The sequence below is a fragment of the Lagenorhynchus albirostris genome, chromosome 5 (genome assembly GCF_949774975.1).
Source record: "Lagenorhynchus albirostris chromosome 5, mLagAlb1.1, whole genome shotgun sequence".
Taxonomy (NCBI): Eukaryota; Metazoa; Chordata; class Mammalia; order Artiodactyla; family Delphinidae; genus Lagenorhynchus; species Lagenorhynchus albirostris.
In genome coordinates, this window is record NC_083099.1 from 75580979 (window position 1) to 75597397 (window position 16419).

Here is a 16419-nt window from a genome sequence, read left to right on the forward strand (position 1 = left end):
TCCCTCTCTGTCAATGGCATTTGGGACAATCATGTAGGATCCTCAAGCAAACCTCCAAATGAAACCTTAGACCTCTTGATGCTGCTGTCTTTTTAAATAAATGAAGGAGAAGCTGGTCCATTTCTAATAGAAATAAGGCAAAAGGAATCAGTGGCTGGGGTTCAGCACAGGTTTAAACTGCTGCCTCGGGGAAGAACTGAGTCAGAAGCCCTCTCCATGTTGAAATGAAAGCCTGATACTGGCTTCAGGGGCTCAACTACAGTCATCTCCTGTTTCCCACCGCGCCCCCTCCGGTGAGTGAGCAACGGCAGTGCTGGGAGCCAGCACCACGTGGACACCTGGACTATTACTTTTAAGCAGAAGAGGAGGAGAACAGCTAATATTTAAATATTATTAGGGTACCACATTAGACGCTGAATAAAGGACACAAGAAATGCTGTACTGGTTTTAGCCTCTTCATGACCTAAAATTTCTGTCTCATGGCAATTCAAAGAATCAAAAAGTCTGATCTAGAGATGGGGGACTTCCTCAAACGTGGCGGATTCTAACAGGACAGGGCTGTGACTGCCTAACCAACATCAGTCTCAATAAAAGCTTGAAAATGAACTGATTATAGTGACAGTGCAGTGATTATAGTCACTGAATATTTCCTGTGTGCCGTGGTAACTCCAGAAGTCATTCCACACAGGACCCGTGGAAGAATCCAAGCAGTATTAAAGGCTGTTTATTACTTCAAGCCAGTGGCATCTCAGGAGACCAGGTATCTTCAAGGCCGTCACAAAAATGTATCCAAGACACTCAAACAGCAAGTCTACTCAAATAAGCTTCCCAAGCAGCTTTTCTGTACATCTCGGCTGCGTCCAGACGATTAGCTGATGTTGTTATGCCCCGGCCCACAATGATGATATCAGAACCTCGTTTGCCAATCACTTCTTGTGGGCTGTTGTACTGCTGGCCGAGATTATCACCTACAAAACCACAAAAGTTTGTTTAATTAATAAAGGAAATCAGAAAACCTGTCATGACTTTCCTGAAAAGTATCTAACCCGCTTTAAATAAAAATATGCTCTTGTTCACCACACCCCTTCTACAGAGCAAGTGAATAAAAGCAGGTGAAGGGACTCCTTGGATTGGCCAGAGACCTCCACAGTGGGGACAGATACTAACCAATTCCTTTTCAATGTCTAATTTTAGAGCATTTATACTTTAACAGCATCAAAAAACAAAGGAATAAATTTCCTATGTTGCCAAAAAAGGTTCAGTAGCAAATAAAATACAATAAAAATTGCCTCACAATTGAAGACGATTGTAATGTACATCATAGAAGCACTGTGACATGCTGTTGGAAAAGTCCTCGCAAGGCATCTAACCTGACCACATATGTGAGCCAGCCTTTCCCCTCAGCCCCGCCAAGTGCTTAGATTACGTACAAAACCTAATTCTGTTTTTTTTTTTTTTTTTGCGGTACACGGGCCTCTCACTGTTGTGGCCTCTCCCGTTGCGGAGCACAGGCTCTGGACGCGCAGGCTCAGCGGCCATGGCTCACGGGCCCAGCCGCTCCGTGGCACGTGGGATCTTCCCGGACCGGGGCACGAACCCATGTCCCCTGCATCAGCAGGCGGACTCTCAACCACTGCGCCACCAGGGAAGCCCCCAAACCCTAATTCTTAATTCTGGCTTTTTTGTTCTTTTCTAAAAAAAGTTTTTATTGAGGTGTAACTGACATGTAACATTAGTTTCAGGTGTACATCATGATTTGGATACATTATAAACTGATCATTACAATAAGTCTAGTTAACATCTGTCACCTTACAGTCACAAAACTTTTTTCTTGTGATGAGAACTTTTAAGATCTACTCTTTCAGCAATTTTCAAATATGCTATATAGTTTTATTAACAAAGTTGGCATACTGTACATTACATCCTTGTGGACTTACTCTGTAACTGGAAGTTTGCACCCTTTGACTCCCTTCACCCATTCCATCCACCCCTACCCCACAACTCTGGGAACATCCAATCTGTTGATTTTAGGTTACACATATGTGCGATCATATAGCATTTGTCTTTCTCTGACTTATTTCACTTAGTGTAATACCCTCAAGGGCATCCATCCATACTGTCACAAAGGATAAGGTTTCATTTTTTTTTTCAATAGCTGAGTAATATTCCATTGTATATACACACAACATCTTCTCTATCCACTCATCCATCAGTGGGCACTTAGGTCGTTTCCATATCTTGGCTATCGTAAATAATGCTGCAACGAACATGGGGGTGCAGATATATCTTCAACTTAGTGTTGTTTTCTTTGGATAAATACCCAGAAGTGAAATTGCTGGATCAGATGGCAGTTCTATTTTTAATTTTTTGAGGAAACTTTATACTATTTTCCATAGGAGCTGCACCAATTTACATTCTCACCAACAGTGCACAAGGGTTCCCTTTTCTCCACATCCTCGCCAACACTCGCTATTTCTTGTCTTTTGATAGTGGGGATCCTTGTTTTGTTTGATCATACAGGAAAAGCTTTGATAATAGCCATTCTAACAGCTGTGAGGTGGTAGCTCATTGTGGTTTTGTTTTGCATTTCCCTGATGATTAGCAATGTTGAGCATCTTTTCATGTGCTTGTTGGCCATTTGCACATATTCTTTGGAAAAATGTCTATTCAGATCCTTTGCCAATTTTTTAATGTGATTTTTTGTTGTCGTTATTGAGCTGTAAGAGTTCTTTATATTTGTATACTAACCCCTTATCAGACATGATTTGCAAATATCTTCTTTCATTCAGTAAGTTGTCTTTATATTTTGTTGATTTCCTTTGCTGTGTGGAAGCTTTTTAGTTTGATGAAGTCCCACTTGTTTATTTTTGCTTTCGTTGTTTTGGAATCAGATTTTAAAAAATCATTGCCCAGACCTATGTCAAGCAGATTACCACCTATGTTTTATTCTAGTAATTTTATGGTTTCAGATCTTACATTCACATCTTTAATCCATTTTGGATTAATTTTTGTGTATGGTGTAAGATAGTGGTCCAGTTTCATTCTTTTGCATGTGGCTAACCAGTTTTCCCAACACCATTTTATTGAAGAGACTGTCCTATCCCCATTGTATATTCTTGGCTCTTTTGTCAAAAATTAACTGACCATATATGTGTGGGTTAATTTTGGAGCGCTCTATTCTGTTCCATTGATCTATGTGTCTGTTTTTATGCAAATACCATACTGTTTTGACTACTATAGTTTTGTAATATAATTTGAAATCAGGGAGTGTGATGCCTCCAGTTTTGTTGTTCTTTCTCCAGACTGCTTTGGCTATTTGGCGTCTTTTGTGATTCCAAAGAAATTTTAGGATTTTTTGTTCTATTTCTGTGAAAAGTGCCATTGGAATGTTAATAGGGATTGCACTGAATCTGTAGATTGCTTTGGGTAATTTGGACATCTTTACAGTATTAATTCTTCCAGTATATGAGCATGAAATATCTTTCCATTTATCTTTGTCTTCAATTTTGTTCATAAATGTCTTTGTCTTATAGTTTTTAGTGTACATGTTTTTCAGCTCCTTGCTTAAATTTATTTGTAGGTATTTTGTTCTTTTTGTTGCAATTGTCAATGGGATTGTTTTCTTAATTTCTCTTTCTGATTGTTTGCTGGTGTATAAAAATGCAACAGATTTTTCACTTTGTGTCCTGTAACTTAACTGAATTTGTGTATTAGTTCTAACAGTTTTTTTGAGTCTGCAGGGTTTCCTATATATGATGTCGTCTACAAATAGTGACAGTTTTGCTACTTCCTTTCCAATTTGGATGTTTTTTGTTTCTTTTTCTGACTAACTGCTCTGGCTAGGCTCTCCAACTACTAACTTGAATTAAAGAGGCAAAAGTGGGCATTGTTGTTTTGTTTCTGATCTCAGAGGAAAAGCTTTCAGCTTTTTCAGTATGATGTTAGCTGTGGTCCTGCTTAGGCTGAGGTAAGTTCTCTCTAAAGCCACTTTGTTAAGAGTCTTTATCATAAATGGATGTTGAATTTTGTCAAATGCTTTTCCTGCATCTATTGAGTCTCTCTTCCTCCTTCTGTTTTCTTCCATTGTGCTATGATAACTTTCTTTAGTGGTATGCTTAGATTCCTTTCTCTTCATCTTCTGTGTGTCTACTACAGGATTGTGCTTTGTGGTTACCATGTGGCTTACATATGACAACTTGTATCCATAACAGTCTAAGTTGATAACAACTTAAGTTTGATTGCATTCTAAAGCTCTACATATTAACTCCCTCCACAAGGTTTTATATTTTTGATGTCACATTTTACATCTTTTTATCTTGTATGTCCTTTAACTAATTATTATAGTTATAATTATTTTTACTACTTTTGTCTCTTAACCTTTTAAGTGGTTGATCCACTACTTTTTTCAGTGAAGTTTATTGTTTCCTATGTTTTCTTGTTACTAATTAGCACCGTTTCTTTTCAGCTTAAAGAAGTCCTTTAACATTTCTTGTAAGGCTGGTTTAATGATGATTAACTCCTTTAGATTTGCTAATCTGGAAAATTCTCTCCTTCAATTCTGAATAACTCTGCTGGGTAGAGTTCTTTGTTGCAAGTTTTTTTTTCCCCTTCAGCACTGTATATTATCATGCCACTACTTTCTGGCCTGGAAAGTTTCTGCTGAAAAATCTGCTGATAGTCTCATGGAGGTTCCCTTGTACATAACAAGTTGTTTTTCTTTTGCTGCTTTTAAGATTCTCTCCTTGTATTTAGCTTTTGGTGTTTTAATTATAATGTGTCTTGATGAGGGTCTCTTTGGGTTCATCTCATTTGGAACACTCTGGGCTTTCTGCATCTGGATGTCTGTTTCCTTCCCTAGGGTAGGGAAGTTTTCACCCATTATTTCATCAAGTTTTATATTCCTTTCTCTCTCTTTTTTTGGGACTCCTATAATGAGAATGTCAGTCTACTAGATGTGTCCAATAAGTCCATTAAGCTATCTTCACTTTTTTCATTCTTTTTTGGTTTTGCTGTCCTGACTGGGTAAGTTCCACTGCCGTTTCTTCAAGTTCCTTTCTTTGCTTCATCTAGTCTGAAGCCCTCTAGTGTATTTTTCAGTTATGTTATTGTATTCCTCAGCTCTGTGACTATTTAATACATATATTTTCCATCCCTGTTGAAGTTTGAGTTCGGGAGCATCTTTATGACCATTACTTTGAGCTCTTTATTGGGTAAATTATTTATCTCCATTTCATTAGGGTCTTTTCCTCAAGCTTTTATCTTGTTCTTTCGTTTGGAACATATGCCTCTGTTTCTTCATTTTGCTTGACTCTGGGTTGGTTTCTATGCATTAGATGAAACAACTGTCTCAGCTGGTCTTAAAGGAGTAGCCTCATGTATGAGATGAAACCTGTCATTCAGCCCTACCCTAGCTCCTGGTTGTTTCTCAAATCTTTTGATCGTCAAAGCAGCCTATTATATGTGTAATAGCTCTGAGTACTCGAGGGTATGCCAAGACCTATCAGTGTCCCAAAGGGGAGGGTCTCAGTCAGCTCCTAGATTCATTCTCTGATTGCCATGGCTAGGACTTCCAAAACTATGTTGAATAACAGTGGTGAGAGTAGAAACCCTTGTCTTGTTCCTGATCTTAGAGGAAATGCTTTCAGCTTTTCATCACTGTGGGTTTGTCATATATGGCCTCTATTATGTTGAGGTAGGTTCCCTCTATGCCCAGGTTCCAGAGAGTCTTCATCATAAATGGGTGTTGAATTTTGTCAAAAGTTTTTTTCTGCATCTATTGAGATGATATGGTTTTTATTCTTCAATTTGTTGATGTGGTGTATCACACTGATTGACTTGTGGATACTGAAAAATCCTTGCATCCAATGGGATAAATCCCACTTGATCATGGTGTACGATCCTTTTAATGTACTGTTGGATTCGGTTTGCTAGTATTTTGTTGAGGATGTTTGCATCTATGTTCATCAGTGATATTGGCTTATAATAATTTTCTTTTTTTTGTGGTATCTTTGTCTGATTTTGGTATCAGGGTGATGGTGGCCTCATAGAATGAGCTTGAGAGTGTTCCTTCCTCTGTAATGTTTTGGAAGAGTTGAAGAAGGGCAGGTGATAACACTTCTCTAAATTTGATAGAATTCTGCTGTGAAGCCATCTGATCATGGATTTTTGTTTGGTGGAAGTTTTTTACTCAGTTTCAATTTCAGTACCTGTGATTGGTATGTTCATATTTTCTATTTCTTCCTAGTTCACTCTTGGGTGCTTGTACTTTTCTAAGAATTTGTCCATTTCTTCTAGATTGTCCATTTTATTGCCATATAGTTGCCTGTAGTAGTCTCTTATGATCCTTCGTATTTCTGTGGTGTCCTTTGTAACTTCTCCTTTTTCATTTCTAATTTTATTGATCTGAGACCTCCCTTTTATTCCCTGATGAGTGTGGCTAAAGGTTTATCAATTTTGTTTATCTTTTCAAAGAACCATCGTTTAGTTTCATTGATCTTTTCTATTGCTTTCTTCATCTCTATTTCATTTATTTCTGCTCTGATCTTTATGATTTCTTTCCTTCTACTAACTTTGGGTTTTGTTTGTTCTTCTTTCTCTAGTTGCTTTAGGTATCAAGTTAGGTTGTTTGAGATTTCTGTTTCCTGAGGTAAGATTGTATTGCTGTAAACTTCCCTCTTTGAACTGCTTTTGCTGCATCCCATAGGTTTTGGATCGTTGTGTTTTCATTTTCATTTGTCTCTAGGTATTGTCTGATTTCCTCTTTTGATTTCTTCAGTGATCCATTGGTTGTTCAGTAACATAATGTTTAACCTCCACATGTCTTGTGTTTTTTAGTTTTTTTTCCTTGTAGTTGATTTCTAATCTCATAATGTTGTGGTCAGAGAAGATGCTTGATATGATTTCAGTTTTCTTAAACTTACTGAGGCTTGCTTTGTGGTCCAGGATGTGATCTATCCTGGAGAATGTTCCTTGTGAACTTGAGAAGAATGTGTATTCTGCTGCTTTCAGATGGAATGTTCTATAAATATCAATTAAATCCATCTGGTCTAATATGTCATTTAAAGCCTGTGTTTCCTTATTGATTTTTCTGTCTGGAGGATCTGTCCATTGATGTAGGTGGGGTGTTAAAGTCTCCCACTATTATTGTGTTACTATCAATTTCTTTTATGGATGAAACCTTATATATTGAGGTGCCTTTATATTGGGTGCATATTTATTTACAATTGTTCTATCTTCTTGGATTGATCCCTTGATCATTAGGTAGTGTCCTTCTTTGTCTCTTATAACAGTCTTTAAAGTCTATTTCGTCTGATATGAGTATTGCTACTCCAGTTTTCTTTTGATTTCCATTTGCATGGAATACCTTCTTCCATCCCCTCACCTTCTTCCATCCCCTCACTTTCAGTCTGTATGTGTCCCTATATTTAAAGTGGGTCTCTTCAATATATACACTAATATGTATAAAATAAATAACTAATGAGAACCTGCTGTATAGCACAGGGAACTCTACTTCCCTTTGCTGTAGAGTAGAAACTAACACAACACTGTAAAACAACTATATCCCAGTAAAAAAAAAAAAAAAAAAAAAACTCAATTAAAAAACATTTGAGCATACAACTCACCAAATATACGAATGGCAAATAAGCACATGAAAAGATGTTTGGCATCACTAACCATTAGGAAAATGCAGACCATGAAGAAATATCACTACCTGCCTACTAGAACAACTAAAATGAAAAATATAGCAACAATACCAGATGTTGAATAAAGATGTTAAAAAAAAATACCAGGTGTTGGTGAGATTGTGGAAAAACTGAATCACTCGTACATTGCTGGTGGGAATATAAAATGATACAGTCACTTTGTAAAAGAATTTAGCTTTTTTCTTTCTTTCTTTCTTTCTTTTTTTTTTGTGGTACGCAGGCCTCTCACTGTTGTGGCCTCTCCTGTTGCAGAGCACAGGCTCCGGATGTGCAGGCTCAGCAGCCATGGCTCACGGGCCTAGCTGCTCCGCGGCATGTGGGATCTTCCCGGACTGGGGCGCGAACCCATGTCCCCTGCATCATCAGTAGGTGGCCTCTCAACCACTGCACCACCAGGGAAGCCCTAGCTGTTTCTTTAAAAACCATATATACATTTGCCATACAACTCAGTATACTCCTGGGCATCTATGACACAGAAATGAAAATTTATTCCACACAAAAACCTGTGCACAGTTATTCATAGCAACTTTACGTGTAATAGCAAAAAACTGAAAACAAGAAAGATGTTCTAAACAAATGATGGTACATCCATACCATGGAATACCACTTGGCAATAAAAAAGAATAAACTATCAATACACACACATGCACACAAAAATAAAAAAATAAAGTGGGTCTCTTGTAGACAGCGTATATACAAGTCTTGTTTTTGTATGCATTCAACCAGTCTGTCTTTTGGTTGGAGCATTTAATCCATTTACATTTAAGGTAATTACTGATATGTATGTTCATACTGCCATTTTGTTAATTTTTCTGGATTTGTTTTTATAAGTCTTTTTCTTCCCTTCCTCTTTTGTTCTCTTGTGATTTGATGACTATCTTTAGTGTTGTGTTTGGATTCCTTTTCGGTTTTGTGTGTGTATCTATTGTAGATTTTTGATTTGCCATTACCATGAGGTTTTTATATAGCCGTCTATATATATGCAAGATTGTTTTAAGTTGTTGGTCTCTTAATTTCAAATGCATTTCCAGTGTCCTGCACTTGTACTCTCCTCCTCTCACAATTGCTGATTTTGATATCAAATTTGTGTGTGGATGATTTCCTACCTTTACTGTACGTTTACCTTTACTGGTGAGCTTTCCCATTCGTAATTTTCTTATTTCTAGTTGTGGCCTTTTCTTTTCCATCTAGAGAAGTTCCTTTAGCATTGTTGTAAAGCTGTTTTGATGGTGCTGAACACTCTTAGCTTTTGTTTGTCTGTAAAGCTTTTGATTTCTCTGTCAAATCTGAACAAGAGCCTTGCTGGGTAGAGTATTCTTGGCTGCAGGTTTTTCTCTTTTATCACTTTAAATATGTCCTGCCACTCCCTTCTGGCCTGCAGAATTTCTGCTGAAAAATCAGCTGATAACCTTGTGGGGATTCCCTTGTATGTTATTTGTTGTTTTTAATATTATCTCTTTGTCTTTAATCTTTGTTGATTTGATTAATATGTGTCTCAGTGTGTTCCTCCTTGGCTTTATCCTGTATGGGACTCTGTGCTTCCTGGACTTGCGTGAGTGTCTCCTTTCCCATGTTAGGAAAGTTTTTGGCCATTATCTCTTAAAATATTTTCTAAGGCCCTTTCTCTCTCTCTTCTCCTTCTGGGACCCCTATAATGTGAATGTTGGTGCATTTAATGTTGTCCCAGAGGTCTCTGTCCTCATTTCATTTTTCTTTTTTTGTTTTTTTATTAATTTTTATTGGAGTATAGTTGCTTTACACTGTTCTGTTAGCTTCTACTGCACAGCAAAATGAATCAGCCATACATATGCATATATCACCTCCCTTTTGGATTTCCTTCCCATTTAGGACACCACAGTGCATTAAGTTGAGTTCCCTGTGCTATACAGTACATTCCCATTAGTTGTCTATTTTATACATAGTATCAATAGTGTATATGTGTTGATCCCAATTCCTCACACCCCACTGCTTTCCTCCTTGGTATCCATACATTTGTTCTCTGCGTCTGTGTCTCTATTTCTGCTCTGTAAATGAGGTCATGGATACCATTTTTCTAGATTCCACATATACGTGTTGATATTTGTTTTTCTCTTTCTGATTTACTTCACTCTGTATGACACTCTAGGTCCATTCACATTTGTAGAGACAAATGACCCAATTTCATTCCTTTTTATGGCTGAGTAATATTCCATTGTATATATGTACCACATCTTCTTTATCCATTCCTCTGTTGATGGACATTTAGGTTGCTTCCATGTCTTGGCTATTGTAAACAGTGCTATCATTTTTCTTTCTTTATTCAGTTCTGCAATAATGATTTCCATCAGTCTGTTTTCCAGCTCGCTTATTTGTCCTACTGCCCTATTCATTCTGCTATTGATTCCTTCTAGTGTATTCTTCATTTCAGCTATTGTATTGTTCACCTGTTTGTTCTCTGAAGCTTCTAGGGTTTTTTTTGGCTGCACTGTGCAGCATGTGAGGATCTTAGTTTCCCAACCAGGGATCAAACCCATGCTCCCTGCAGTGGAAGCATGGAATCTTAACCACTGGACCACCAGGGAAGTCCCTTAGCTCTTTATTAAACATTTCTTATATCAGTCTGTGCCTCCATTCTTTTTCCAAGATCTTGGATCATCTTTACTATCATTACTTTGAATTCTTTTTCGGGTAGATTGCCAATCTCCGCTTCACTTAGTTGTTCTTCTGGGGTTTTATCTTGTTCCTTCATCTCTGCCATCTCATTTTGTCTAGTTTTCTGTGTTTGTGGTCTCCATTCCTCATGCTGCAGGATTGTAGTTTTTGCTTCTGGTGTCTTCCCCATGGTGGGTGAGGTTGGTCCAGGGGCTAGTGCAGGTTTCCTCATGGGAGGGACTGGTGCCTGCTCACTGGTGGATGGAGCTGGGTCTTGTCTCTGGTGGGCAGGGCCATCTCAAGGGCTATATTTACAGGCAGCTGTGGGGTCAGGACTTTGGGTGGAACTATGTCTCCACCCTGTTTGTTGTCTGGCCTGAGGTGTCCCAGGCCAGGCCTCACCAAAATGGTGACCTCAGGGAAAGCTCATGCTGATGAGTATTTCCTGGGGCCTCTGCCACCAGTGTACCTGCCCTACAGGGAGCCACAGCCAACCCTCACCTCCCCAGGAGACCCTCCAAGATCTGCAGGTAGGTCTGGCCCAGGCTTCTATGGAGTCACTGCTTTCCTCTGGGTCCAAGTGCATGTGAAACCCTGTGTGTGCCCTCCAAGAGTGGAGTCTCTGTTTCCCCCAGTCCTGTGGAGCTGCTGCACTCAAGCCCCACTGGCCTTCAAAGCCAAATGCTCTGGGGGCTCCTTCTCCTGATGCTAGACCCCCCAGGCTGGGGAGCCTGATGTGGGGCTCAGAACTCTCACTCCTGTGGGAGAACCTCTGTGATATAATTATTTTCCAGTTCGTGGGTCACCCACCCGGCAGGTAAGGGATTTGATTATATGGTAAAAGTGCCCCTCCTGCTGTCTTGTTTTGGCTTCTTTATCTTTGGGTGTAGAACATCTTTTTTGGTAGGTTCAAGTCTTTTTTTGCCAGGGGTTGTTCAGCAGTTAGTTGTGGTTTTGGTGTTTTTGTGAGAGGAGGTAAGCTCAAGTCTTTCTACTCCACCATCTTGCCTCCAAACCTGGCAACAGCTTTTGAAGTATGCAAATACATACAGTCCTGTGGGACTGCAAGCATAAGTTCTGCTGCCCTCAGACGAGTATCTAAATTCTTTTCTGGGAGATAATAGCTGTAGTGAGGCAGAAGGAGAGTGCAAAGATGGTGTCTATCAGCTTATGTTCCCTGAAAACATCTCTGTAGGCCCCAGGTGGTTGCCAAAAGAGAAGCCTCAGGCCAAAGCTCCTGGACAAGCAAACAGGCCTCTTTCACAGAAAGATGGGGTGTGTTGCAGTGTTTTGTCTGTCTGTGCAGTGCCCTGGGGGTGGTAGCCTGGCAGGAACTGTCTCTTCAATTGTTAGTCCCACTGGACACAGGAACATAAGCTCCCCCTGGCCTTTAGGGCCAAGCAATCAAGGGGAGTTCCCTGGGCACCAGCCCCGTGTAAAAGCTCCCTTCCAGGAGATGAGGAAAGGGAGAGTGCGAAGATGTGCCCAATGGCTGTAGCAAAGCTGAGGGGAGTGTAAAGATGGCACCTGTGGGAAAAAGTTAAGCCAAAGCAGAGGGAGAGTGTGAAGATCGTGCCCCCCAGTCTCTGTCCCTGGAGGGTGTTCCAGTCTATGCCTACCCCTCAGGCCAACTCTTTAAGTAAAAAAAGGCTCACTTGCTAATATTAAAGTCTGAGCACAGGCGCCCTCGGAGCTGGGCCCTGGAGCAGGTGAGTCTGAACTTACAAGCCTTTTAAGAGCCATTTCACTCAGATCACTACTGTCTTGTGGGTCTTGTGGACATAAGCCCCATTGATTTTCAAAGCTAGATGTTTTGGGGGGGGCTCATCTTTCAGGTACAGGTCTTAAAAGTTATGATGCCTGATGTGTAGTTCAAACCCTTCACTCGTCAGGGAGAAGCTCTGGGTTTTGAGTTCCACCCTGATTCTGGGTCTTCATACCAGGGGTGGGGTTAGCAGTGAGGTTGCATCCCAGCCTCTCCTACCCACTTCAATGTGGTTTTCTTCTCGTTTGCCTGATGTGTAGTCCGTGCTCAGCCAGCCTTTCCAAGGAAATTGTTCCACACATAGCTATAGACTCAGTTTGTCTGTGGGAGGAGGTCAGTTCAGGATCTTCCTACGTTGCCATCTGGAACCAGAACCCCACTTTTTCCTTCTTTTTAAATTCTGCTGTTCCAGAAGCCTCCTATAAATGGCTTATTATTATCTTTCAAATCCAAGATGCTTTAAAAATCCCTAAAAGCCTAGATCCTAACTGTACTTATCTAGTCAAAGATTGTGGAGGCTTCCAATGAACATGAACAGTTGCCAAGCAAAGAGTGCTTACTCTGTCCCAAGACATTGTGCTAAGTTGCTTTACATACATTATCTCATTAAGCCTCTCAGCAACCCTGTGAGGTTCAACAGTGTTACTACCCACATTGTACAGATCAAGAAAACGAGACCTAAAGAAGGGAAGTGACTTGTCCAAAGATACTGGAAGGGCTAGGAATACAAATCTACCTGATTCAGATAATGTTTAGCACAAATGTAGAGTTTAAAAATTGTAGCGTACTAAGGCAACTATCAATCATAAAAGCCTTAGATAGGCAAGTCATTCTGCTGAGGCCTACTCTGTAGTATATAAAACCTGTAATGTGAAACTTGAGAAATGGAACAGAGCCCTCCAAGCCTCCCTAACCCCAGGGGAACATCTACTTTTCTTTGGTTAACCTTCTATAATGTTTTTTGTTTAAAAATCAAAACCCCAAAAAGGTAGTATCTTTCTTTATAAGTGTGGTTATATTATTTATATAAAATAACTAGCTCCTTCAAGGTTGATAGGTATCCAACAGTTCTAGTATTTCAGGGTTTTAAGAAAAACAAGGTTTACCAAATCTATAGTCTCAGTCATTATGTTCTCAGTGTTATTATTCCACTCACAGAAACACCAACTCTTACATCTGCTCCTATACAGCATATTATCCATCCCTTCAACATCTGTATAAGTATTTACAGAACCTTTATGGTGCACAGGGGTACTGTGCTAGAGGATATGCATTCTTCAGAAAGAGCTCTCATCCTCAAGGAGTTTGTAGCCTAGTGGCAGAGTATTCCAAAACTCTATACATGCAAAAATATATACAAGGATGTTTAGTTTGTAAAAAGTCCAAATGCATCAACAGGGGAATGATTAAACATATTCCAGCCCAAGTGTAACTAGGATACACTATGGAGTTGTAAAGAGGTAACTCTAGACATGGAAACGTACCACAGCAGCACATACACAAAACATTCTCCATACTCTATGAAGCAGAGTTGTTTTGCTGAGAACCAGATGTTCACAGTTCCAAACTTAAGGAAAGAGGTGGAAAGGGGGATAGAATAAACTCCCATTCCTGTGATAAGCAAGATTTCTTGTACAATAACCAATTCAGGAAAAATGTTTCCAGGTCACCATTTTTTTCCCCATTCAAAACCAAAGCAGAGGGCTTTACCTGGTGGCGCAGTGGTTGAGAGTCTGCCTGCCGATGCAGGGGACACGGGTTCGAGCCCTGGTCTGGGAGGATCCCACATGCCGCAGAGCGACTGGGCCCGTGAGCCACAACTACTGAGCCTGTGCGTCTGGAGCCTGTGCTCCGCAACGAGAGGCCACGATAGTGGGCCCATGCACCGCGATGAAGAGCAGCCCCCGCTTGCCGCAACTGGAGAAAGCCCTCGCACAGAAACGAAGACCCAACACAGCCAAAAATAAATAAATTTACAAAAAAAAAAAAAAAACCCAAAGCAAAGCAATCAAGATGGCAGAGAAGAAGAACGAGAAGCTCACCTCCTCTCACAAATACATCAAAAAATACATCTATATGTGGAACAGTTCTCACAGAATCCTACTGAATGCTGGCAGAAGACCTCAGACTTCTGAAAGGACAAAAAGAATCTCCACATAACCAGGTAGGACAAAAGAAAAAAAAAAATAGGAATCTGGACAGGACCTGTACCCCTGGGAGGGAGCTGTGAAGGAGGAAAGACTCCCGTACCCCAGGGAGCCCCCTCACCGGCAGGAAAAGGGATCAAAAATGTATTTGAAGAAATTATGTCTGAAAACTTCCCAAACCTAAAGAAGGAAACACATCCAGGTACAGGAAGCACAGAGGGTTCCAACAAGATGAACCCAAACAAACAGACCTACACCAAGACATATTATAATTAAAATGGCAAAAGTTAAAGAGAGGATTCTAAAGGCAGCAAGAGAAAAACAATTCATTACAAGGAAACCCCCATAAGGCTATCAGCTGATTTCTCTACAGAAACGTTGCAGGCCAGAAGGGAGTGGCAAAATATATTCAATCAATCGTTCAGAATAGAAGGAGAGAGAGAATTTCTTAGACAAGCAAAAACTAAAAATACAGCAATACTAACCCTATCATAAAAGAAATAGTGAAAGGTCTTCTTCTCTAAATAGAAAAACAAGAAGCTATATCAAAGAGAAAATTACAACCAAAAAGTAAATCACTTACATAAGCCACTATATAGATTAAAAAGGAAAAAAATAAATTTTTTTTGTGTGAAAGTGATGATGACCACAGTGAACAGCAAAAGGATAAACATGAAGATGTAAAAGAGGACACCAAAATCATAAAATGTTGAGGAGGAGAGTTAAGAAAATGTAGATTCTTCTTTTTTTAGAATGTATTTGAGCCTATATGACTACCAGTCTAAAGCACGTAGACATATGAAGGGGTTAACATACTTGAAAAACAGGGTAACCACAAGTCAAAAACACAATAGATTCACAAAAACCAAAAAGAAGAGAACACAAGCGTAAAATAAAAGGAAATCAAACCACAAAAGGAAAAACAAAAAGAAAAGGGGAAGAAGAGGAAATACAGAATTAACTGGAAAAAAAGATTTAAAATGGCAATAAATACACATCTATCAAGAATTACCTTAAACATCAATGGACTAAATGCCCCATTCAAAAGACACAGAGTGGCAGACTGGATAAAAAAAAAAAAGCCTACAATATGCTGCCTATAAGAGACCCACTTTAGGGCAAAGGACACACAGATTGAAAGTGAGGGGGTGGAAAAAGATTTCATGCAAACGGAAATGATAAGCAGGGGTTGCAATACTTGTATCAGACAAAATAGACTTTAAAACAAAGGCCATAAAAAAAGATAAAGAAGGACACTATATAATGATAAAAGGATCAATACAAGAAGATATTACTCTCGTCTACATATATGTGCCTAATATAGGAGTGCCTAAATACATAAAACAAATATTAACATACATAAAGGGAGAAACTGACTGGAATACCATAATAGTAGGAGACCTTAACACCTCACTCACATCAATGGACATATCTTCCCAGACAGAAAATCAATAAGGCATCAGAGATCCTAAATGATACAACAGAACAGTTAGACTTAATTGATATTCTTAGAACCTTACATCCAAAAAACCCAGAATACACATTCTTTTCAAGTGCACATGGAACATTCTCTAGGATTGACCACATACTAGAGCACAAAGCAAGCCTCAACAAATTTAAGAGGATAGAAATTATTTCAGGCATCTTTCCTGACCACAACAGCATGAAACTAGAAATCAACCATAGAAAAAGAAAACAATTACATGGAGTCTAAACAACATGCTACTAAAAAACCAATGGGTCAATGATGAAATCAAAGAGGAAATTTAAAAAATATCTTGAGACAGATGACAATGAAAACACAACCGTATGTTATCTGTGGGATGCCACAAAAGCAGTTGTTGGAGGGAACTTCATAGCGATACAAGCCTTCCTCAAAAAACTGAAAAATCTCAAGCAACCTAATCTACCACCTAAAAGAATTAGAAAAAGAACAAACAAAACCTAAAGTCAGCAAAAGGAAGGAAATAATAAACATCAGAGACAAAAAAATGTAAAATAAAGATTAAAAAAAACAGATAAAATCAATAAAACTAAGAGCTTGTTCTTTGACAGTGTAAACAAAATTGATAAACCTTTGGCCAGGCTCATCAAGAAGAAAAGAGAGAGAACCTAAATAAACAAAATAAGAAAAAAGGAGAAATAAACAATACTGCAGAAATACAAAACACTG

The 16419-nt window shown here is 39.2% G+C and overlaps 1 protein-coding gene across 3 annotated transcripts in view; it reads right to left on the minus strand.

Annotated features, from left to right (window-relative positions):
* Nucleotides 1-708: 708 nt before the first annotated feature.
* Nucleotides 709-16419, minus strand: part of UMPS (uridine monophosphate synthetase) — a 47185-nt gene continuing 31474 nt past the window's right edge. For all 3 annotated transcript variants that reach the window (XM_060150449.1, XM_060150447.1, XM_060150448.1), the window contains one exon: nt 709-968. In XM_060150449.1, coding sequence (XP_060006432.1) covers nt 799-968 — 170 coding nt within the window. In that variant the 3' untranslated portion in view covers nt 709-798. The remainder of the gene's footprint in view (nt 969-16419) is intronic.